We start from the raw sequence: 26,339 nt of genomic DNA on the forward strand, positions 1-26,339 counted from the left end.
GGCACTCCTTGCGCGCATCAGCACTGTGCGTGGGCCAGCTCCACACGGGTCAAGGAGGCCCGGGGTTTGAACCGCGGACCTCCCATGTGGTAGACGGACGCCCTAACCACTGGGCCAAGTCCGTTTCCACTTTTCTTTGTTTTAAAGTCTATTTTATCTGATATTACTATAGACAGTCCAACTTCCTAGTGTTTGCTGTTGGCATGATTTGTCTTTTTCCAATCTTTCACTCTGTGTATTTCTGTCTTTGAATCTAAGGACTATCTCCTCAGACACTATATAGTTGGATCATGTTTTTGTTTAGTTATACAAACTCTGCCTTTTATTAGATCATTTTATTCATTCATATTTAGTCTTATTTTAGGTATAGTTGGATATATATCTGCCATTTTATATTTTTTCTATATGTCTGGACTTATTTGTTGTTCTCTTATTTATTGCTTTCTTTTACATTAAGTAAATTTTTCTTATGTAGCATTTTAATTTCTTTAATGATTTTTTTTCACTGTTTTTTGATCTGTTAAAACATTACATAAACTTTTGGCTTTTTATTCATTTTCAAGTATACAGTTCAGTGACATTTATTACTCATTATATTTCTTCAAATTATTTTTTTAGTGATTGCTCTAAGGTTTACTATTTGCATCTTTACTTATCAGCAAAAACTTGAAATATATACTATCTTAATTCTATGATATTTCTATGTTACTCCTTTATAATTCTGTTCTCCCCCCTCTTCCCCTTTTGTGGATTATTTTTGTTGTACATATTACATTTATCTTTGTGACTAACCAACAATACATTAGTGTTTCTGTTTTGAAGATTTATTTATTTACTTCCCCTGTTGTCTGTTCTCTCTGTCCATTTTCTATATGCTCTTCTGTGTCTGCTTGTCTTCTCTTTAAGGAGCACCAGGAACTGATCACAAGACCTTCTGGAGTGGGAGAACGGTGCCCAATCTCTTGCGCTTCTTCAGCTCCCTCATCTGCTGTGTCTGTTGTTGCCTTTTCCATGTCTCTTTTTATTGCGTCATCTTGCTGCGCCAGCCCTCTGTTCAGGCAAACTCGCTGCACAGGCCAGCTTGCCTTCATCAGAAGGCCGCGGGAATCAAACCCTGGACCTCCCATATGGCAGATGTGAGCCTAATCACTGGAGGCACATCCGCTTCCTGCAACAATACATTATTAATGATTACCATCTATAACTATTTCCTTAGTCCATTACCACTTTGTTCCTAACCACCTCCTTGTGTGCTGTTATTGGCACATATTGCACATATGTTACATTTCTGTATTTTATAGGCACATTATATACATATTATGCAATTGCCTTTTAAATCAATTATGGAAAGAGAGGAGAAAATAGTTTTAGTATCAGTCATAATTGCATGCTTACCTTTACCTGTGTTCTTTGACCATGTGGAGTTACTTCTGTGATCTCTTTTTTCTACCTAATAAAACCTCCTTTAGTATTTTTTATAATGTGGATATCCTAGCATTGAATTCAATTAGCTTTTATTTTAGAAAATCTTTATTTCACCTTCTTTTTTTTTTTTTTAAGATTTATTTTTATTTATTTATTTAATTCCCCCCCTCCCCTGGTTGTCTGTTCTCTGTGTCTATTTGCTGCGTCTTGTTTCTTTGTCCGCTTCTGTTGTCGTCAGCTGCACGGGAAGTGTGGGCGGCGCCATTCCTGGGCAGGCTGCACTTTCTTTCAGGCTGGGCGGCTCTCCTTACGGGTGCACTCCTTGCGCATGGGGCTCCCCTACGCGTGGGACACCCCTGCGTGGCATGGCACTCCTTGCGCGCATCAGCACTGCGCATGGGCCAGCTCCACACGGGTCAAGGAGGCCTGGGGTTTGAACCGCGGACCTCCCATGTGGTAGATGGACGCCCTAACCACTGGGCCAAGTCCTCTTCCCCACCTTCATTTTTGAATGATAGCTTTGCTGGATATAGGAATTTGGGTTGACAGGTTTTTTTTTCTTTGAATATTCTGAATGTGTTAGCCCACAGCCTCCTGGCTTCCCTGTTTCTGTTGAGAAGTAAGCTCTTAATCTTATTGGAGTTCCCTTGTAAATGACAAGTTGTTTTTTTTCTTCTTGCTTTCAAGGTTTTCTCGTCTCTGACTTTCAAAATTTTTACTGTGTTGCTTCTGTTTATTCATCTCTTTGCATTTATCTTACTTGGAGTTCATTGAGCTTTGTGAATTTATAAGTTTTGATTTTCAGTAAATTTGGGGATTTTTCAACCAGTATTTCTTCAAACTTTTCTTCTTCATTCTGTCTCTCCTCTCTGGAAGAGGAGAAGTGAAAAATAAATGCATTTATTGGTGTGCTCACTGGTTTCCCACATTTCTCTGAGGCTCTGTTTCTTTCCTTTTTTTCTGTTTTTCAGCTTGTATAATCTCTGTTCATCAATCTTCACGTTTGTTAATTCATTCTTTTCCTAGTTCACATCCACTGCTGAGCCCCTCTAGTAAATTTATTACACTTATCTTTTTTTTTTTTTTCATTTTTATAATAGGTATTTATTTGGGGTAGGAGCTTACAGTTACCAGGCCATGAAGCATAAGTTACTTCCCTCACCAAAGTCTATTTTCACATGTTGGAGCAAGATGGCTGCCGAAGTCTGTGAGGGTTCAGGCTTCCTGGGTTCCTCTTGGGCTCAGCTCTTCTGTTAGCTCCACAAGGTCAGCTCTAGAAGATGAGGCTCTGTAGGCTTGCCTCTCTCCCCGGGGCTCCAGCTTCAGCATCAAACCCAACATCAAAACTACAACATTAAAAGTCCTCAACTCTGTCCTTTGCCATGTCTTTTATCTACTGGCACCCTCAAGGGCTGCAGGTCTGTGAAGATAGGATTCTGTTTCTGATCTGGGGAGATGGACATCATGTGATGGGCAGGCAGGGACCGGCTGCCTCCAGGCCTGGCTGCTGGGCACTGTCTTAGCAGAGCTCCCCCAGGAAATGGGTGAGAGGCTGGACAAGACAGTCGTCTACACCAGGTCATCATGCAGGGAGCAGGCACAGTACATTGCCCAAAGGGCCAGTGCAGGCAGAGGTGAGAGCGGCTGCACAGCAGTCTCCACACTTAGGGTCAAAGCCAGTAAAGGCTTTAAATGTTTGAGGAAATATCTGCATAAGAAAATCAGAGCGTTCTTGCTGGCTTTGTCTGGAGAGTCATTCTGTTTCTATATCATCATTGTTGCTAGTTCCACTCCGAGATATCTGTCCAGGACAAATTGCTGTACCATGATTCCCACAGCAAGTTCATGGCTGCCAAAATGGGCTCCGAGCCAGGCGCAGGCGGGCATCTGAGGAGGGCCTGTGCGCTCCGCCTGAGGGTTCCGGGCGGGCACTCACTGCCCGCTGGCCAGACATGCCCTGCCCCGCACACGGGGAGCCCCGCGCGGGGACCTTGGCCCTGCTGGAGCACCAGGTCAGTGCGTCCGATGGCCCCGAACACCTATTACACTTTTCAACTACAGAGTTTCCATTTGTTGTTTTTTAAAATAATTTTTATCTTATTTATATTCTCTATTTAATGTGACATTGTCATCATACATGTCTTTGTTTCTTTAATCATGTTTTCCCTAGTTCTGTGAGCATATTTGTAATGGCTATTTCGAAGTCTTTTTCTGTTGAATCTGACATCTGGTCATTCTCGTAGGGAGTTTCTGTTACCTGCTTTTTCCCCCGTGTATGGATCATACTTTCCTCTTTCTTTGTATGCCTTATAATTTTTTTGGAAACTGGACATTTTAAGTGATGAATTGTAGCAACTCTGGGTCTGGCCATGTTATTGTTAATTGCTTATTTATTCAGTGACTGGCTTGATCATTTTGGGGAAATCTACCCCAAACACATACAGTGTGAAGCATGCAATGTCGCTCCTCAGGGAGATGCAGCTTTAGGTTTACCCTTGGATGACAGATTTTGGTAGGACTCTCGTTTCTTTCTCTGACAGCGCCTATCTGGTAAACTCCACTCATTGTGGCTGCTTGCTGTAGTGTGTTCAATAATGCCCTGGGGCATAAGTTGCTTTGCAAATGAACCTAGTCAAATTCTGGATCCTTGAAGGAATGATGTCTGAGATCACTGATATTTGTTTTGATCCCGGGAGGGCTCCTCCCAGCTATCTTATTTCTGGGTTCTTGCCAGCAAACTAGCTAGCCTACATTGTAGGTAATATCTTCCTTAAATCCATGAATCTCTTCCCAGTTGTCTTTTACTACAACCTCCACTGTTTTTTGTTTGTTTGTTTTTGTTATTTTTGGGTTTTTTTTTTTTTTTTGCCATTCATAAAACTTGTATTCCACTTAAACATCAACATAACACAGGTATTCTTAATAATTATGCTTGGATTGTTCATGAAAATTTCAGAAGACATTAAACAAAGCTAGCCATCATCAAGTTATTTCCCTGTTAACTACTTTTACAGACATGCATATTAGACAAGTATCAAAAAACAAATCACAAAAGCAAAAAAATTAAAAAACATTAAATGCATGGGTTTTTTTGTTTTACTACTGTGTTTGATACACCTGAAGTAACGGATATCAAGCAACTCATTTTTACTGCATTGTTACTTGTACATTTGTTCTTAGGTTGCCTAAAACATTTAACTACAAATAAAATGAGTTTAGCAAACAGAATGAAAGCAACACCAGGTAACTTTGCAAATAATGGAATGTGAACTGTTTCTGCCCTGCTTCAGAATAAATTGGGTCACAACTCTGTCTGAAAGGAATGCTTCTGCAGCTGTAGTCAAAGGTGTGCGCATTGAGATTGTATATTCCATAGATACACATGGTTCAACATGTAATATCCATGGGATATCTATTTCTACCACACTCTTGAAAGTGCTACAAACCTAAGAGTACCCACAATAACTACATTATGACTGAAATCAATTATCCCTTTTATGCCCCCACCCCCACCCCTAGACAAACCAGTACATAGGCAATTTTCTTTGCTTACACATGGAAGCAATTTTAACACTGACCCTTGTAAAGCCACAGTGTACCCAGAGTACTAGGCCAAACATTTATAACATGTATAAAAATTCCATATCCCCATATTGGCCAACTCATGATGAAAACAGATAATTCCCTAACTGGCTTTGCTCCCTTAATATTAAACATAAAAACCACATGGGAAATACAGAAATCCCAACAGACGTAACATAAACCTGTCATAAATCATAAACAAAAACCTATTTGTGGGACAGCATGGATGACAAATGGTCTGTAAATTTTAGAATGAGGCATATAAAGTTGGAAGAGTGGTTAATTTTCCTCTCCTGCTTCATCTTCATCTCCCTGGGTATCTGATGTTCACAATGTCAAGTTTTCTCTTAGTAATTGTGTTATTAGCATGCTGTCTTCCTATGACTCTTCACTTAATGTATCAAGTGTCTTCATCAAAAGCTGTTTTTGCAAGAGAACAGATTATGAGTTCAGAATCTTATAATAGAACTCAGAAAAGTTAAGGGCCAGACCCAGTCTGATAGGATGTGTTAGGTGCATTTCCTTTTTGCTGATTTAAAATGCTTCTTGGTATGCTTGTTGTGACTGATCCACAATCCCTTTCTTGTCATCACCAGCAGCAGTCTCAGCCAAGTAACAATAGTATAGTTTCCTTTCATTTTCAAATAGAAGACTTTACTCTCTGTTTGTGAGACACTGGGGGTCAAGAACTTTTCCAAAAGAGACAGTACATCATTGCAGATATCTCCTAGCTTGGTCTCAGTTTTCTCTCTGTATTCTTGAGCCATCTGCTTTTTTTTTCTCAGCATCTTCTGTCTTTTGCTCAATACTTGAGACGACCTTCCAAGATGACCTACAAGCTCCTATAGCATTTTTGTAAGCAACCGAGAGCAGATTCCTCTCCTCTTTTGATAATTCAGCTCCTTGCTCAGCTACAGACTTGATGCAGGCTTCCATGTCATCATATCGCTTAGCTTGCTCAGCCAGTTTGGCCTTCTGCACCAGCTCGTTTTTATCCAAGACTGGATGTTCTGTGTCCAGAGTAGGTGGGTGCAGACAGATAGGGTTCAACAGTCTCTTCCATTGTTCTTGAGAGTGTCTTTAGGCCTAAACTTCATCAAGCTCTGTTGCAAACCAAGTCAGTTCCTTTGGGAATAGATTAGGAACTATCTATTTTTTTAAAATATGTATTTTTTTATTAGAGAAGTTGAAACTTACAAAACAGTCACATACAACGTGCAGAATTCCCATGCAATACCCCTCCACCAACACATTACATTGTTCTGGTACATTTATTACATATTATGAGAGAATGTCATCAGACTGTTACCAGTAAGTATGGTCCATAGTATACATTTGGTATAAATTTTCCATATCCCCTATTATTAACATAGTACCTTTGACATTGATGCAAGAATATTCCAATATTGCTGTTAACTATGACTGATATGTTACATTAATTGTATTTTTCCCATGCATCTCTATATTCTTATCTCCTTATAGTAGTGATGTACATTTGTTCTAGTTCATAGAATAACATTCTTATATTTGTACTATTAACCACAATCTCATCCACCTCCACATTCACTGTTATTCAGTCCCTAGATTATTCTCTTTCTTTCATATGACATTTATTTCCCTAGACTACTCCTTTCAGCCAAAATCCCATTTATAAACCAACCCTTTTATACTCACTATAGTGTGTTACCATCAGTTCTATCCATTTTCTCACTTTTACAGTCAAGCTAATTAAAAATTCTTCGTACATTAAACATCAGTACCCCTTCTCAGTCCTCATCCTATTACCTAGTAAACTATACGTGTTAGCTGTATGTGTTTATTCTTTGTATTTGTTCACATTACTGAGACCATACAATATTTGTCCTTTTGTATCTGGCTTGTTTCACTTAGCATAATGCCCTCATGGTTCATCCATGTTATATGTGTCCCAATTGTATTTATTCTTATAGCAGCGCAGTATTCCATCAGATGTATATACCACATTGTGTTTAACCGCTCATTGATTGATGGATATTTGGGTTGTTTCCATCTTTTAGCAATTGAGAATAATGCTGCTATGAATACCAGTGTGTAAATGTCTATTTGCAACCGTGTTTTCAGTTCTTCTGGATATATTCCCAGTAGAGGAGTTGCTGGATCATACAGCAGCTCTCTATTTAGTTTCCTGAGGAACTGCCAAACTGTCTTTCCTAGATGGTACACCATTTTACATTCCCAACACAGTGAAGGAGTGTTCCTATTTTTCCATATCCTCTCCAGCACTTAGTGTTTTCCGTTTTTTTAGTAATGGCCATTCTGTGAGGTGTGAGATGACATCTCATCATAGTTTTGATTTGAATTTCTGTAATAGCTAATGAGATGTTGAACATTTTTTCCTGTGCCTTTTTACCATTTGTATTCCTCTTAGCTTTTGCCCATTTTTAAGTTGAATGGCTTGCTCTTTTATTATTGAGTTGTATGATCTCATTATGTGACTTAGTAAGCAAGTCCTTATCAGATATGTGAATTTCCAAAGATTTTCTCCTATCGATGGCTACCCTTTTACCTTCTTTTTTTTTTTTTAAGATTTTATTTATTTCTCCCCCCTCCTCCATTGTCTGCTCTCTGTGTCCATTCGCTGTATATTCTTCTGTGTCTGCTTGTATTCTTATTAGGCGGCTCTGGGAACTGATCCTAGGAACTTCCAAAATGGGAGAAAGGTGATCATTCTCTTGCATCACCTCAGCTCCCTGGTCTGCTGTGTCACTTATTGTCCCTCCTCTGTCTTTTTGTTGTGTCATCTTGTTGCGTCAGCTCTCCACGTGGGCCAGCACTCCTGCATGGGGCAGCACTCTGTGTGGGCCAGCACTCCACTTGGGCCAGCTCACCTCACGGGCCAGCTTCCCTTCACCAGGAGGCCCTGGGTATCGAACCCTGGACCTCCTATATGGTAGATGGGAGCCCGATTGCTTGAGCCACATTCACTTCCCCCCTTTTACCTTCTTTGTCAAGTCCTTCTTTGTTGTTTTATAGAAGTTACCAGGGATTGAACTTGGGACCTTGTACGTGCAAAGCAGTTGGTCAACCACTGAGCTACACCCATTCCCCTTGACAAAGTCCTTTGATGCACAAAAATGTTTAAGTTTGATGAGGTCCCATTTATTCATTTTTTCTTTCTCTGCTTGTGCTGTGCTTTTGGTGTAAGGTTTTTAAGACTCCACCACCTACTACAAGGTCCTGAAGTTGTTTCTCTATATTTTCTTCTAGTTTTATGGTTCTAGCTTTTATATTTACATCTTTCATCCATTTTGAGTTAATTTTTGTATAAGGTATGTGATAGAGATCCTCTTTTCTCTCTTTTGGCTATGGATATCCAGTTCTCCCAGGACCATTTGTTGAATAGACTGTTCTGCCCCAGCTGGGTGGGCTTGACAGTCTTAGGAGCTGTCTATTTTAAGGCCTGTTTCTCCCCTCTGGCAAAATCTCTTAGCCTGAGCTCTGGAGCTGGGAGTGGGGACAAAGGCAGCTTCTATTTTAGTGGCTGCTCTCTTCTTAGAACTAATCACTTGTTGGAGGGTAGTGGCCAGGAGCCTGGATCCTCTCCACTTCCCTCTCCTGTAATGGAACCGCCTCCTCATGAGCCAAGGCAAGGGTGATCTGGGTCCCAGTGTTCTCAGTGCACCTTACCTACAGTAGAGCCTCTGTTCCACAGTTGGAGTTGGGAGGAAGGGAGCGCCCATCTCTTGACCGCACTTGCCTGGGTAAGTGCCTCAGTAGCAAATAGAAGTAGGCAGGATAAGAAACATTGTGCTCCTCTAAGGACGAAATTCCTCCAACTGGGAACCGTGAGGGGAGAGAGCCTTGTGTTCTTGGCTTTAACAATCTCGAATGGAATCTATACCTCGCTGAAGAAAGGGAGAATACAGTCTTGGTTCAAATACTGTAGACTTTTACCACTCTTAATCCACTTTTTGTAGATTTTCTTTTCTTTTTTATTAGAAAAGTTGTGGGTTTACAAAACAATCATGCATAAACTACTTGATTCCTATATACCCTCATTAACACCTTGCATCGATGTGGTACGTTTGTTATGTGATGAAAGCACTTTTAAAAATTTGCACTATTAACTCCAGGCCATAATTTTTAACTTAGGGTTTACTGTTTGTGTAGTACAGTTTAATGAATTTAAAAAAAAAAATTGTATTCTATTACCATGTGTATAACCTAACATTTCCTCTTTTATCCACATTCAGTTATATAATTCAGTGCTGTTAATTACATTCACAGTGTGCTTTTGTCACCAATATCCATGACCAAAATATTTCCATCATTCCAAATAGGAACTCTGTACATTTTAAGCCTTAGCTACCTAGTCCCTATCCCCAACCAGTCCCCTATAATCTATATTCTAGGTTCAGACTACTGTGAGTTTGCTTATTCTAATTATTTCATATCAGTGATATCATACAATACTTATCCTTTTGTTTCTGGCTTGTTTCATTTAACATGATGTCTTCAGGGTTCGTCCATGTTGTTGCATGGATCTAGAACTTCATTCCTTTTTACAGCTGGAGGATGTTCCATTGTGTGTATAGACCATATTTTGTTTATCCACTCAAAAGTTTGATGGACATGGGTTGTTTACATTTGGCAATTATAAATAATGCCAATGTGAAATCTGTGTTTGTAGATTTTTTTTCTAAACTATTATTATTTCATTTTCTTTTGAATCCCCCCCCCACCCCGAGGTGGCTCCCTCATTTTGTCCACTCATTGAGTCCACTTGTTTTCTTTAGGAGGCACTGCAAACTGAACTCAGGACCTCCCATATGGGAGGCAGGTACCCAACTGCTTGAGCCACATCCCATCCCTGCTTGTGGCATCAGTGACGTTGCACCAATGATGTTGCATCAGCTCGATTTCTTTAGGTGCACCGGGAACTGAACCTGGACCTCCTGTGTGGGAGGCGGGTGCTCAACTGCTTGAGCCACATCCACTACAGATTTTCTTGCGTAGATGTTTCTTTATTTGCTGTTTTCCTTTTTAAGACCATTTCCAGAGGCTTTTTATGAGTTTCACCAGTTTTACCAGAGTGTCTTAGAAAGTTCATTACCCTGTCAGCCAGAAATCAGTCTCTCCCCTCTCTTTTCACTCATGCATAAGTTTAGGGAGTGGGGGCAGTGCAAAAACAAAAGAGTCTTCACTTGATTTCTTCTTTTATTCTTGGAATACCTTTCCTCCTTCCTTTAACTAAATCCTAGCTGTTTTCAAGTCCTGTCTCACATCCTGCCTCTTCTATGAACTTTGTAGCCCTACCTTTTCCATGTTTATGTGACTTTACTTTTATTTAATTGCAAACTTACAGAGAAAGTTAAAAAATTAGTATTAAAAACTCCCTTGTACCTGTTACTGAGCAAATGCAAGTTTTTCTGCCCATATGCACTTCAAATGACCAGTCCCTCAAACATCAGGGTTTCAGAGAGAAAGATTTTATTGCTAGCACATAGCAAAGAGCTCAGAGGGCCCATCAGCCTAAACTATGTCTCTCCAAGTCTGAGGTGTTCAGGATTTTTATGGATTCAAACAGGGCTGGGGGGTGGGGGTGCTGAGGGTGGGCAGTGGTTTTCATTACAATAGCAAGGCTGAAACCAGTTTGGAATAACTATAAACAAGGGTGAAACCAGTCTAGCATAACTATAAACAGGGGTAAGGCTAGTCTTTCAGTAATTTCAAGTATTAACTTTTGGTTATTCTATAAGATACTGGAAAGTAATAAAAAGCATCTATATAATTCAGTAATCATAATTATTTGTCAATTCTTAACTTAGTTACATATTCTTTATTCAGATTCACAAGCTGCTTACCTTTTGCCTCATTTGCATTATCATTGTCTTTCCCCATATATTTAAAGAGACAAATGATATATGGATGTTTCTTAGTTTGCCACAGGGCTACCAATGCGAAGTATCAGAAATGGGTTGGCTTTTATAATGGAAATTTTATTTAGAGTAAAGTCTTACAGTTCCAAGGCCATGAAATGTCCAAATCGAGGCATCAGCAGAGATGCTTTGTCACCAAAGTCAGCTACTAGTGGTCCTGGGGTCCTGCCACTCAATGAAGCAAGATGGCCACTGTTCTCTGCCAAGGTCCCTGCCTTCCCCTCCAGAGTCTACCATCTCCTGGAGCTCAGCGGTGAGCATCAGGCATATGGCTCATCTCCTCAGCCTTAGCTGCTCTGTGGCCCATTTTCTTGGGGACTTTGTGCTTCAGCTTTGGCTGCTAGCAATCCTCAGATCCTCTTTCACATGACAGGATAAAATATGGCAGAGCTCTCTTTGGCTGGCTGGCTGGCTGGCTGTCTCTCACACACACACACATCTCCATTTTTATAAGATCAGCAAGAGGGTGGAGATTCAAGTTATGCTCCACTGACATAGTCCAATCAAAAGCAGTCTAATCAAGTGATCTGAAGTAAATCTAATGCAGTCAAGGGCATCACATTCACAGGAATAATATTAATAGAACAGTCTCTTTTTGGGATTCACCAAATTCATACTGTTACTGTATGTGTTTTCTCAACCATTCAGAAGTTTATGAGTTAGAATTTATTTTTTCTTGATAATTCTCCTTATAGAATTATTCTTTTAGATTTTTAGATTATAATAGTAACTTGGTTGATGATAATTTTGGTAGATATAGAGAATTTGACATGTAGAAAGTTGTGCTTCTGCCTTTGAATATTAGAAGTGTGAATTAGTGCCAATTGAACAGACCTTGTCAAATTTATCAGCACCGTATGAATAAGAGTGATTTTGTTTTTCACAGTCCTGGAAGATACTACTCTTTGGTACAGTAAACTTAATATGTACTGGTTTCCTGCTTATGTGGTGCAGTTCTACTAACAGTATAGGTATGTCACCATTTTTATTTTTCGGGATTTAGTTTTTAGTTTCACTTTTATTTTTCTGATTTTGAATAAAGGTATAGCTTCCTTTGCATAGAGTATGTTGTCCTGAAATTTGTATAACTAACATGATTTAAGTGAGAATGTATTTGAAAGTGCATTGTAAACAATAAAGTTTGGTTCATTTGTTGAATCATTATCATTTTAAAGGAGCTAGTATAAAAAAAAACTTTAAAGTTATTTCTAAACATTTCTTTTTAATGTGATAAATTAAAACTTTATGCTGTTCATAAATAAGATTTTTCGACTTATTGGATTTTCCTTACTTAAAAAGGGATATCTGTAATATTTTTCTTGTGCTTTAACTCCTTATGTTTATATATATATATTTATTTTTTTCCTGCTATCCAAAGAACACATTTAAAGTAGTACTGATGTGACCAGAGCAGGCAAAAAAATGGCTAATGATGCAAAAGCTACAGGGCTTTTGAGAATTTGCTGGTTCATTCCTCCTGATGGAGAAACCAGGCTCAAAAGTGAGCTTTTGTGTAACCAACTTTGGCTACATATATTGATCAAATTTACTAGAAAATTGTTAGTATATGAGGTGGTCAGTGGCCCACAACTTTTTTGGGTAATGGATACCCCTGGTGTAAACAATTTTAGCGATTTGCTATATTTTCTTAACAATGGGTTCAGTAACATTTTACTCAGTCTTTTTGTTTTTGCAGCTTTAACTGCCTATACTTACCTGACCATTTTTGATCTTTTTAGGTAAGTTTTAAAAAAATATCCTTAATGTTTGAATAAGGAATCTGTTGCATTGACTTCATGAAGTTTTCTTTAAAGAAAAGTAATCTGTGTAAATAAAATTCACAACATAGAACATACACAGAAACAGCAAATAGAAGATATAAGGAAGAACATATCCCATTTATATAAAAACAAATAACTAGGCAGGCATAAACTTAAGATTTGTACATGCTCTATATTAAGAAAATTTCAGGACGTTCCTGACAGACAAAAGAAGACCTGAAAAAATACGAAGGCTTATCATTTACTTAGATAGGAATACTTAAATTGTAAAATATGTCAATTCTCCCTAAGTTAATCAAACTAGACAAGCTGATTCAAGTGTTTAAATGAAAAAACAAATGAGAAAGAATGGAAAGAACAGTAGGAAAGTCCAGTAATGGACTAAACATTTATGAGAATTTAGTATTTGATAAATGTGATGAGGATGGCAATACCCAGAAACCATGAGAGAAAATATTGATAAATTCATTTATATTAAGATTTTAAAATCTGCCTAGCAAAAACCACTATAATCAATGTCAAAACAGCAATAACCAGGGAAGATATTTGTAATTCTTATCCCAGATAAAGGGCTGATTTTGATAGTATTTGAAGATTATAATATAATCTAATAATAAAAAGACCATAAAATTAAAAGGAAAGAATAAGTTAGTAAAAGAGATGGAGAATTCACAAAAGGAAGTATAAATGGCTCTTATGAAAAGTTGCTGAGCCCCACTATTAAGAGAAATGCAAATTAAAATTATTCTGAAGGTCCCGGGTTCTATCCCCAGTACTTCCCAAAAGAAACAAAAAAACCAACTCCGGAGCTGGTGTAGCTCAGTGGTTGAGTGCAAGCTTCCCACATACTAGGTCCTGGGTTCAATCCCCTGCCTCATTACCTAAAAAAAAAAACTGAAACTCTGAGATGCTGTGTCCTACCTGGGAGATTGGCTAAATAAAATTTGAGTATGTCTTTATTGTTGAGGGTGTTGGGGAAACAGGAATAGCTTTATTGAAAGATACGTCACACACCAACCATTTAAAATGTACAGTTCAGTGGTTTTTTGCATATTTACTTCCATAACCATGAACAAATCCCCCCTACCAGCTCTTGGAAACTGCTAATCTACTTTTTTTCTCTATAGATTTGCCTATTCTGGACATTTCATATAAATATAATCATATAGCATGTGGTCCTTTGTAATTGGCTTCTGTCATTTAATAATGTTTTCGAGGTTTATCCAAATTGTAGCGTATATCAGTACGTCATTTCTTTTTATTGCTCAATTATAATCCTAATACTAAATTTTTTCAAAACAATTGATGGACATTTGGGTTCTCATTTTTTGACTATTATGAATAATGTTGTTATAGCATTAATTTTAATGTAAATCTTTTTGTGTGAATATAACTTTTCATTTCTCTTGGGTAATTACCAAGGACTGGAATTGCTGGGTTAAATGGTGACACTATATTTAACCATTTGAGGAACAGCCAAACTGTCTTCCACAGTGGCTGTGCCATTTTAAAGTTCCACCATGAATGATGTTCCTAATTCTCCACATATTCTCCAACACTTGTAGTTTTCTGTTTTTTTAATAGTAGCCATTCTGGTGGGTGTAAAATGATATCTCACTGTAGTTTTGATTTGCATTTCCCTAACAACTACTGATGCTGAGCATCTTGTGTTTATTGGCAATTTATATATCTTCTTTGGAGAAAATGTTTATTCAAACTCTGTGCCTAGTTTTTGGAGATTTCTTTTTCGTGTTGAGTCATAATAGTTCTTTATTTATTCTAGATAGAAATCCCTTATCAGATACATGAAATGCAAAAATTTACTCCTATGTATTATCTTTTCACGTTCCTGATGGTGTCCTTTGAAGAACAAAAGGCCCAAATTATGTAAATATATATATTTCTTTGTTGCTTGTGCTTTTGGCATCATGTCTAAGAAACCAAGGAACCATTGCCTAATCTTAGGTCATGAAGATTTACACCTATGTTTTCTTCTAAGAGTTTTATAGTTTTAGATCTTATATTTAGGCCTTTGATCCATTTTTATTTACTTATTGTATGTGATATAAGATGGCGGTCCACCTTCATTTTTTGCATTTGGCTATCCAGTTGTCCCAGCACTATTTTTTGAAAATAACTATTCTTTCACCTTTGAATGGTCTTGGCACCCTTGTTGAAAATTAGCTGACTCTAGCTGTGTATTTTTTTCTGGGCTCTTAAATTCTATTCCATTGATCTGTATGTCTGTCCTTCTGCCAGTACCACACAGTCACATCACTGCAGCCTTGTGGTAGTGTTGAAAATGAGAAATATGAGTCCTCCAACTTTGTTCTTCCTTTCTCAAGATTGTGTAGGCTAAACAGGCATTCTTATACATGGCTGGTGGAAGTATAAATTGGTACAATTCTGTTTAATTAAAAATAAACTAATTCATAAATATAAATGAAATTAAAATTACTGAGTGATTTATCAGTGAATGAGTGCTGATTTATTAGATTTATATAGTAATGGGAAGTGAACTAGATGAATATACCATATTTCATTAAATCCTAGATCCCATCAATTTTAAGACAAATCATTATATTGTATGTCCCCAAGAAAGAGAAAAATGCTACCATTTCAGCTATGATTCACCAAAGATGGTAAGACTCAAACTGATTTCAGGGTTATTAAAATATGAAGATGAAAAAAAGTGCTTCTTAAAATTGATGAACTACCATAAAAGTTTTTAAGATGTCTGTCCATCTTTTTAAAGGTTGAATTTTCAAAAATTAATATCCAGATACAGTCAATGAATTTTTCAGGTTTCTTATTATGGGATCTTATCTATATTTGCGAAGAGTACACTTTAAATTATATACACGATTTCAAAGAAAAATTTCATAATTTATAATTTAACATTCAATAGTTAAGAAAACTTACTTGTTTGACAGGCTTTATCTAGCCCAATTTCAGAAAACTATCCATTCATAACCACCAGATTGTTAACATTGCTTCAATGTAATATCAAATTCCTCCTGCTAACTTGGATGAAGAGTGAAGCCAGAAGGCTAAGAGAACTTTGTCATGATGAGTTTGAGTTACACTAAGGGAGTTTACCATGGCATTTTTGGTAGCAGCTATTAGTCTCTTGGGGAAATGGGTTGGAGTATCCTTAATCTGTAGGTTCAGGGATGTTCCAAGGAACCCAAAGGCAGAGCTTTAGCTGGACCTCAAGACTAGCTTACTGAAGGATTATGACTTGTCCTCTCTTTCCATCTCTCATCTCTATTCTTCTGTTCTTAGATTCTCTCAATCTACTTTACTCCTTTAGGCCAGCTTTCTCTGCTTCCCATTCCAGGAGTAGAAATGGCTACTAACATCCAAATTTACATTTCCACTGTTCAAGAAAACAGCCACATTAAGCCTGGGATGACTTAGTGTCTCAATTTCATATTTTTCTGGGGAAATAATTTGACCCAGTTTGAGTCAGGTGCCTACCTCTGGATGAATCTACTGTGGCCAGGGAGCAGGATCATCTTGTAAGAACTTAAAAGTCCCCACTATAACCTTGTGGATGGGATTAAAAAAACAAAAAACACAAAAACGAGGTACGGTTAATAACCTAAAAGTGAGAAATTTTGAACTAGGGAGACTGCCTATTGACTTCCTGCTTCATCAGGCCTTTTATGTTTCCATATAAGCATTGTAAAATACTTAGTAGTTTAAAGGAAAAAAAATTGAAAAAAAAAAACTTAGACCTTGATGTCTTTTCGTTAGTCAGATAAGTAAATCTACTTGATTGGGTCTAAAACAAACCATTGTTAACCTGAATTTCATATTGTAATAGGTTGTTTTATAGTGACTATCTGTTATTCTTGGAAAATTAACATAATTATACCTTATCTAAAATGCTTTATCAAGGTATATTAATATTTAACTTTTTAAAAAGATTAAAGAGTGTATCAAAGTTAAAATTTATTTTATATGCATAGAGTAAAATTAAAATGTCATTTTTTAATCTCAATTATAGAAATTATTTAGAATGAATAACTTACAGTTTGAGTGGAGAGTTAATTATGAGTTTAATTTTAGGTTCCATTTAACTGACTCAATGATGTTATCATAACTTTTTTTAAAACTAATCATCTTAATTTCTTTAAATATTAAACTATCTCATCTTTCAAGTAGACCATGTGGTAGGATTCTTGTGATTAGATTACAATATATTAAAAGTATTTACCTTCCATTTAGTCTGTGCAAACACTGATAACTCATAACAATTTACAACTTCTGAATATTTAATTTCTCTCTGCCTGTTCTCTTTTAGCTCTACTTCTAATGCCAACTTTATTTTTCTTTTTACTTAGTTTAATGACATGTCTAATAAGTTATTGGGTAATGATGCGGAAGCCTAGCCCTGTCTATTCATTTGGGTAAGTTAAAATTAATTTACTTTCTGCTGAATTATTGTTATTGAAATAATAGTTATAGTAGGCAGCAAATAGCTAGGCAGAGTATTTCTAGAAAATAAATGCTGCTTGCTTAGTGGAATAATGCTCAGATACGAAGGTAAAAAAGAAAAGCATATTCCAAGAGAATTCTAGAAAAGAAACATTAATGTTTAAAATATAAACCATTAATAAAATGTTCACATTAAGGTCTGTAATATTTCAGATATCTCTTATTTTGGTTACAGAAAATACAAAAGATTTTCATGTAAATGTATAATTCTAGAGGTTCAAAATAAATGTAATTTATTTTAATATTCTGCAGTGGTAGAAATGAATTTTTATCTTAACTTTGGATTTGTGATAACAGTGGACTAAAAGAATTTGAGACTATTTCTGTTTTTGAATTTCTGTAAATTCTTAGAAGGTGGAAGGTAATCTTTTATATTAGAGATTTTTAAAAATATAAGGGAAAAAGTAGTTCCTTTCAGATTCAAGGAAACAACTTGAAAGAAGAATTCTACTTTGGCAAAGAAACTCTTGGACCAAAGTACCCTTGTTCTTCTCTGTCAAAGCATTCATTGAAATTATATTCTTTTGAACAAAATCAGGTTTTATTTACTTAATAGGTGGGGCAAAGTAAACATGAAATTTTAATGTAAAAAAAGGCATTCGTGTTACTGAAATTTGTGATTATACTAAAAGCCATTGATTATATACTTTAGATAGATCATATGGTATGTGACTATATCTCAATAAAAGTGCTTAATAAATAAATAATTGTACAAGAATGGTCAAATAAAGCAGGCTGTGTTCAGCAGGGGAAACAGATTGAGAGGTGAAGAATTTTCTTGTTTTTCTGTTTTTTGTTTTTTATTATTATTTAAATACTGAAAATGCTGTAATGATTGAAGTGATGAATGCACAATTATGTAGTTATACCAAATACCATTGATTTTACACCTTGGATGAATTGTATGCTTTATTAATATGTATCAGTAAAATAGATTTTTTTTTCAAAAAACAAAGAAGAGGTACTTACATTTAGACCACTGTCTGACACAATGGGCTCAGTTAAGTGTTAGCTATTATTATGTAAATGATTATTTCAGAAAGATAAGAATCGTAGATGGGTACTGGGAATAAATATATGTTGTACAAATAGGCACACTTTTAAGGAATTTGTTTGATTAACCTTCTAAAAAGGATTATCCTTCTAACATAGTGTTTGTCTCATATTAGGCACGTATGTATTGAGGGAGTGGATAAATGAATGTAAATGTGTTGTAGAGAGATTTTGTGAATTGAAAGGAATATGCTTATTTATTTAATTTTCTGGTTGCAGATTTGAACGACTAGAAGTCCTGGCTGTATTTGCTTCCACAGTCTTGGCACAGTTGGGAGCTCTCTTTATATTAAAAGAAAGGTATAATTGTCTGTTTTTTTACTGTCTTTTTAATCCCACCTGTGACACCTTTGGGAATGTGAAAGAAATCAAGTGACACAAATGCCTGATTTGATTGGGTCTACAAATTAAAATACAGTGCTGGTGTTTTGATAGTACAGTTCCTTCATGTTTCAGACTTTTCTCCTTATCGTTCTTTTTTTCCTGTCTGCACCTTACAGCGCAGGTCTGGGATGCCTTTTTTTTACCAGGAGGTCCCAGGAATCGAACCCAGGTCCTCCATATAGTAAATGGGAGCGCAACTGCATGAGCCACAGCTGCTTCCTAAATTACCTTCTGTAATGCTACTAAATCCATCCATAGTTCAGTATAAAAGAAAAAAAGGGATCTAGGTAGATGTGTTTTTTGTTTTGTTTTGTTTTTTTCTGGATTTTCCAATCTATTATCTTTTTTTTTCAAATAGATTAAAAAAATTTTTTTAAAGATACATAGATCATACTAAATGTTACCTTAAAAACTCTAAGAGGGGAAGCGGATTTGGCCCAACTGATAGAGCATCTGCCTATCACATAGGAGGTCCAGGGTTCAAACCCAGGGCCTCCTGGCTGGTGTTGTGAGGTGGCCCACACGCAGTGTTGACACACACAAGGAGTGCTGTGCCATGCAGGGGTGTCCCCTGTGTAGGGGATCCCCATGCGCAAGGAGTGCACCCTGCAGAGAACAGCCCCACGTGAAAAAAACACAGCCTGCCCAGGAGTGGCGCCGCACAAATGGAGAGCTGACACATGGAGAGCACACATGGAGAAATGACACAACAAAAAGAGACACAGATTCCCAGTGCTGCTGGCAAGAATGCAAGTGGCTACAGAAGAACACACAGTGAATGGGCACAGAGAGCAGACAATGGGGTGGGGGGTGGGGAGATATAAAAACAAAGCAAAACTATAAGAGGATCCCATATACTCCCACTCCCCACCATACCTCCACTCCTTCCACATCACCAAGTTCTTTCATCATTCATTTCATTCACCTACAGTACATTAGGAGCACTGCTACACAGCCTGGGTTATAGTTTACATTGTAGTTTAGACTCTTTCCCAGTCCATTCAGTGGATTATGGCAGAATATATGATGTCCTGCATCTGTCCCTGCCCCTTTGAACTGGTTTAGTAGTAAAAGATTCACATTACAAAATAAAGATAATTTGTGAGACTCCTTGCCTTGTTACTAATAATCAGTAGTTGGTTATCACATTAAAATAATTTGTGACCTTTATTTAAGTTGGACTGATGACATATATTTCATAAAGCTTTTTAAATTAATAATTCATAGGACTTAATACATTATTTCTTTCTTTCAGTGCAGAACGCTTTTTGGAGCAACCTGAGATACACACGTGAGATTTTATTTTTTACGTAACATAATTTACTATTCAGTTTGATTCCCAGTTATTAATTGATATATTAAATAGGTAACAGTTGAGTTGGCCACTATTAGAGTTCAGAGTGTAACGGTATATATTTTCATGATACTTCATAAAAACAAAATTCCTAAATCCTGATAAGACTCTTTCTCACCCTTATATGTTCCCAAGTCCTCAATGTTGTAATTCTGCACATGGAGGCCTTTCTAATCTGGTTTCAGGTCTTTCATCTTTTCCAGACCCAGATTAACACACTAAACTACCTTGTCTGGTCTTCTATAATTAAAAAAAAATTTATACCCAAATCTTTAGTAGCACCTGTAGGAAAGATAGGATTGTTATTACCTAACAACATAGTTTCCAACTATATGGACCTTACCGGTTATGATCAATTTAATCAGAAATCTGACCCTCTCCTATATACTGTAAATCAAATTTTATTAGCATTTATACAAATTTGAAACAAATTACCTGTTAGAAGATCTTGTTAATGCGAAGAGTTTACAATAGTAAACATAGTTATAGACGTAGGTTATAGGGCTAGAAACTAAGTTCCTATTCTGGTTCTGCAAATACCAAACCATGGTACTCCCATCTCCCATCTCTTAGTATTGCCTATATACAATATGTGAAATTATATACTGATGTTGCAAAAAATAATAATAAAGGTGAATGTTGTTGTTCTTTTTAGGGGAAGATTATTAGTTGGTACTTTTGTGGCACTTTCTTTCAACCTGTTTACGATGCTTTCTATTCGGAATAAACCTTTTGCTTATGTCTCTGAAGGTATGTTTTATTTACTCTTAATAAAAAATCCAATTAATCTCTTACAAAAACAAGGGTTTGGTTTATTTCATTGACTCTTAAAAATCAATGGCAAAGTATATTCTGAGAAGAGAGAACTAGCCAAGGTTCTTACATTTTCTCCAAGCAGAAAATTATAAAACAAAATCTCACTAATTCAAGCTATAAAATAAGAAAATACATGATTTAAACTCAGGCAGGGCTGACTTATATATTAAATAGTTTGAGATGAAAAATTTATCAAATGATTTAATATAAATGTTTAATCTAAAGAAAAGCTTATTGAAAACATTTTAGAACCATCAGTATAATTAGAATAGTTGATGTGCTAATTGCATATAATTATACGCCAATAATTAAGTTTCCAGGAACTTCTTTTGGACAATGATGGACATGTATTTGAAAGTAACAAAACTTTATTTCTTTTAAAATATTCTTTTATATTCAAACTTTACAAATTTAGGCCAAGTTTTTCCTTCAGTAGTCTAAATTATTGGCACTTTTCAATAATTTCAGTGTTTTGGGATCCCATTTACCCACAAAGCGTTTACCACTGATTGATGGAGGAGTGGAGTAAAAACAGAAGTGAGACATGTGCATAGACCTATGCTTTGGAGCCTAGAGAAGCACAGATGGGTGAGGGTCTTTTCTAGGTCTCACTGACTTTACTAGGACAAACGAGAAAAAAACCTTCTGAAATGCATATTCAAGCTTAAACAACTTCATGAGTGTTATGTAGTATGAGTTGTTTTTGTGTGAGTTAAGAATTGCTAGGTGAACCACAAGATTTAAAAATATTTTGGCATAATCAGAATTTTTTAAATAATTTTTTATAACTTATGGTAATTGTATAGTGCTCACTCCAGAGAATTACAAAAGTGCAAAGATTTGGAAACAATTTGTTAAGATCAGAAAGGTACAAGAATGCTGATAATTTCATTACCCAGAAATAACATTTCTATTTTATTCCTTCCACTTTTTTCTCTATAGATATAAATATATCTTTTTATATACTTAGAATTATATATATTTACAATTTTATGTCTGGCTTTTTTAAGTTAACATTATGCCTTGAGTATTACTACTCACTAAATACTCCAAACAATTTCTGAATGCTTGCATAGTATTCTGTTATATGAATACCTTTAAACAGTCTATTCTTTACATGTTTCGAACTTTTCCTTTTATAGATAATGCTGTAATCAGCTTCTTTGTATCAAATTTCTTGTTGCATTTCCTATTATTTCACTAGGAAATAATACCCAGAGAAGGAATTATAAACCAGATAAAAATATATATATTTGAGGCATTTGGCTTCAGAGTCTGCTCTTACCTGCCTTTTGGAGGGCTTGCCAATCTTTCAGTCATGGTACATGTAAAAAAATGAATATTTCTGTAACACCCTGGCGTAAATGGAAGAGGATACTCGAGCCTAGAGGTTACTTCTCCATGGACTATAACTTAGACATAAACAGGTCCTCTCCTGACCCTTCTGAGAGCCAAGGGAATCAGTTGGTAGACCTGTAACCCATTCTCACACAAGTGTTAGGAAGCTCTGCATTATTGTGTAAAGAACCTTTAAAACTTCAAGTTCATAGTAATATGACATGTAAGTTCATTAATTCCTTTAGGTTAACTGTATTTTTCAGTTGAAATTGCTTTCAACTTAATATCTTAATGGTGTAAAAGAGGAAAAAGTTCTGGATTTTTTTTCTTTTATATTCTACAGTCATGGCCAAACTTACTTTCAAAATTAAAGAGATCAAGTATTTCTGGCGATTTTAAAATTTATGAATTACTTAATGTATTTTCTTTTTAAAGCTGCTAGTACGAGTTGGCTTCAAGAGCATGTTGCGGATCTTAGTCGAAGGTAAGGTATTATGGAGTTTCATGATACGCATAATTTAAGAGGAATGCACAAGAAATCTCCCTATCATGGAAACTTAGATTATTCATAGCCAAAGTTTCTGCACAAATCACACAGATCAGATTCTTATTCTTACCTTAAAAAATTTTTGTAAATGATGATACAAAAGAGTTCTTTATTAGTAAGAAAGCTTTGCTCCAAACTCCTCTTTGTTTTCTTTAAAAGGTTTATTAGGGAAGCGGATATGGATAGAGCATCCACCTACCATATAAGAGGTCCAAGGGTTTGATACCCAGGGCCTCCTGGTTCATGTGGTAAGCTGGCCCACATGTAGTGCTGCTGCACGCAAGGAGTGCTGGCCCACGCAGGGAAGCCCCCATGTAAGGGTGTCCCCCCCTCCTGCGCAAGGAGTGGCCCCTACACAAGGAGAGCCGCCCCCCTCGAAACTGCAGCCTGCCCTGGAGTGGTGCCACACACACACAGAGCTGACGCAGCAAGATGACGCAACAAAAAGAGACACAGATCCCCAGTGCTGCCTGATGAGAATACAAGTGGACACAGAAGAACACACAGTGAATGGACACAAGAGAGCAGACAACGGGAGGGGGGGAGAGGGGAGGATAAATAAACTTAAAAAAAAAATTAAAAGGTATATTATATGATACTAAAATACAAGCCATCTCTTAAAAAGTTTTCAGTGGTATTACATGAATTCTGCTAATGAATATTCTTTTTTGTATTTTTGTTTGCTTGTTTGTTTTTTCTTAGTTTGTGTGGAATTATTCCAGGACTTAGCAGTATCTTCCTTCCCCGAATGAATCCGTTTGTTTTGATTGACCTTGCTGGAGCATTTGCTCTTTGTATTACATACATGCTAATTGAAATTAAGTAAGTATTATTCATTGCTGCCGAATGTGTTATTATTTCCTGGGACCCAACTTTTAAGGGCATCTGTGGGATGGGTAGGGGTCAAGCTATCCTAGTGTTTTTTGCTGATGACCTATGTCAGCTTTGTGAAGTCTTGTTGTCAAGTGTCTTCATTTGAAAAATTAAAGGGATTGAATTCAATAAGAATTTCTCATCATAATCTATAATACAGGAAAACTGTCTAAATTTCCTGCTGTTGACCTGATGAATGAAATAGAGATGAGAACAGTAAGAGAGAAATCTAAGCCATGGTTGCTATTGCTGAGAGAGAGGGAAGAGAGGTATTTGGTAGGAAGCAATTTTTTTTAAAAAATTTCTTTTAGAAAATAGTCCTTACAGTTGCTGTAACGTTAACATTTTATGACATGTGATTCTTTGGCTAAAATATTAGTATTTTACTAGAGTCTGTCCTTATTTTTATTATATTCTTCTGAGAGATCACATAATTATTTATTTTTATTTGTGACCTCTGTGATTCCCAACTCTGTTTCCTGTCCACATCTCTATTGAATTTCAAAAAGGATAGCTTTTTTTTTTGGTCTGCTTCAACTGAACCTATTTTTCCCTATCCTCAAAACTGTTTTTCTTGTATTCCCCATCTCAGTAATTGATACTACCATCTATTCCAGTGTATTCTTAAGTTCCTGCTTCTCCTCCCTCATGACCCCTCCCCAAACCATTCTAACTGGTCACCAAGTCTTGTTTAGTCTTTCTTTGATGTTTGTTTGTTTGTTCCCTCTGTCCCATTTTCATTGCTGCTTCCCTAATGAGGCCTTTATCATCATTTCCTTCGGCTACTAGAATAGTCTTCTGGTCAGTTCTCAAACACATCACTAGTAATCTCCTCTGTTGCTGCTAATGTGATCTTTACGTTGCAAGTCTGGACATAATATTCATAATCCTCCCCTTTAGATATTTAAAAAAACTAAAACTTGTTAGCACAGTCAGTCCTGTGAGATCAAGCTTCTAACAACTTTGCCAGTATAGCCTCCACTCCATCTATACAGGTTTGTAATTTCCTTGCTGCATCAGTGTTTGTTTTCTTGGTTTTTTGTTTTTGTTTTTCTTTGCATTAGGTTTTTCATGCCCATACTCCTTTACCTACATGGACTATCTTCCTCACATTATCTCGCTCATCTTTGAAGGGTCAGCTCAAATATCATGTCCTCTTTTCATCGTTAACCTTTCTGGATTATCCCAGTAGGTTGGTCACTCACTCCTTTATGTATCTATGTACACTATAGAAACTTCTACTTTAGTATCCAGCGTGCCTCATTATGTTTTTTACATATGTATTGCCTGTTACACAGGAGCAGGGACTGTTTTATTCATGTTTCTTTTCCCAGCATGTGGGAGAAAAATACAAAAGAGTGTATGATCAGCTTGTACCATTGGCATTTTGTTCTTTCTTGTTAGAACTTCAACACAGTCTGAACTACTGGTAAGATGTTGCACTTCAACTACAAAATTGCTATAGCACATCCCTGGAGTATCTTACCTTGTGACATTTCTGGGGGGAATTTTGAAAATTTTTAGTAGTGAATATTAGAAAGTTACTGATTTCAGAAAAATTGTTAGAATCACTAATGAAACCCATTAGTCTCTCTGCATCAGAAAAGTTTTTATCTGTCACAGTGAAACAATTGAATATATTTTAAATCTTTCTAGTTGCCAAGGAGATTGAAAATTATGTGGTAGGGAAATACAGCTAACAGATTTTTTTTTCCCATCATCTCTCTTCACACTAATTACCATAATTAGTTATTTTTTGACCAAAGTTTGACAGGAAAGGTTTCTAAAAACTATTTGTTTGATTTTGTTGTTTTGTTTTTCAGACACTCCTATTGCCAGTAGTAGCCAATTGTGATAAAATAGTCCTTTTACTTTAGATAATTAATGTTCAGTAGATTTGAGTTTTAAGTGAGGCATACATTTAAGATTTATAATTGTTTTTTCCTTTTAGTAATTATTTTGCTGTAGACACTGCCTCTGCCATAGCCATTGCTCTGATGACATTTGGCACTATGTATCCCATGAGTGTGTACAGTGGGAAAGTCTTACTCCAGGTAAAATTCTTCTTTTAAAGTACATGCTTAATATTAGCCATGTTCTTCACCAGATTGTGAAATTTTTAGCTACTACAGAGCCCTTTTAGAAATGAAGTCAAGCAGTAATCCTGAAACTTATATTGTAAGAACCACATGACATTCAGATGGCCTATATAGTATGAAAAAATTTTCTTATACTTGTAATGTAAGAAAAAGTCATGTATTTAAAGCTCTTCATCTGTAATAATGTTTCGAGTGAAAGTAGTATTAATTTTTTTTTTAGATATTTATTTTTTCCCAATAAACATACTTTGGCTATTATATAGTCTGGTTGTGATTGTTTTCTTATTGCCTATCATCAAAAATTTATATTTTAAATTTTAAACTAAGTTTAAAATTACTACTCATACAAACAATAGGAACACCTACAAGACAAGCACCTAGATAGAAAGGTAGTTTTCCCAGGGCTGGATGTGTATGTAAGCACTGTTCTTCATTCTTTTTTACCCTCACACCTTTCTTAAAACTTGGGAGCTGTAGAAGCACCTCCAGAAGCAGTAACAACAAAAAGTTGGAAAGTTTAGACCCTATATAAATTGTTACTTTTCTAACCATTTCTTGGGGATTTTTTGTTCATTGGTTGGTTCTTTAAGCTTTATTTGGTTCTCGAGATAGCAGTTTATTTGTAAGATTAAAAAAAAACTTGTCAGTGATATTGCAGGGACGGGA

The 26,339-nt window shown here is 36.3% G+C and overlaps 1 protein-coding gene across 5 annotated transcripts in view; it reads left to right on the plus strand.

Annotated features, from left to right (window-relative positions):
• Positions 1 to 26,339, plus strand: part of SLC30A6 (solute carrier family 30 member 6) — a 56,226-nt gene that overhangs the window by 14,704 nt on the left and 15,183 nt on the right. For 4 of the 5 annotated variants that reach the window (XR_009181108.2, XR_009181109.2, XM_012523072.4 and 1 more), the window contains exons 3-11: positions 11,812 to 11,896; positions 12,622 to 12,664; positions 17,056 to 17,121; positions 18,482 to 18,562; positions 19,902 to 19,937; positions 20,656 to 20,750; positions 22,590 to 22,638; positions 23,404 to 23,523; positions 25,526 to 25,628. Coding sequence is in view for 3 of the 5 variants with exons in the window: in XM_012523072.4 (XP_012378526.3) it covers positions 11,812 to 11,896; positions 12,622 to 12,664; positions 17,056 to 17,121; positions 18,482 to 18,562; positions 19,902 to 19,937; positions 20,656 to 20,750; positions 22,590 to 22,638; positions 23,404 to 23,523; positions 25,526 to 25,628 (678 nt within the window). In the remaining 2 variants the exon portion in view is untranslated. Of the gene's footprint in view, positions 1 to 11,811; positions 11,897 to 12,621; positions 12,665 to 15,259; positions 15,349 to 17,055; positions 17,122 to 18,481; positions 18,563 to 19,901; positions 19,938 to 20,655; positions 20,751 to 22,589; positions 22,639 to 23,403; positions 23,524 to 25,525; positions 25,629 to 26,339 lie in introns of those variants that run through there. The other variant, XM_058278355.1, reaches the window with a different exon arrangement.

Source organism: Dasypus novemcinctus, chromosome 17, assembly GCF_030445035.2.
Source record: "Dasypus novemcinctus isolate mDasNov1 chromosome 17, mDasNov1.1.hap2, whole genome shotgun sequence".
Taxonomy (NCBI): Eukaryota; Metazoa; Chordata; class Mammalia; order Cingulata; family Dasypodidae; genus Dasypus; species Dasypus novemcinctus.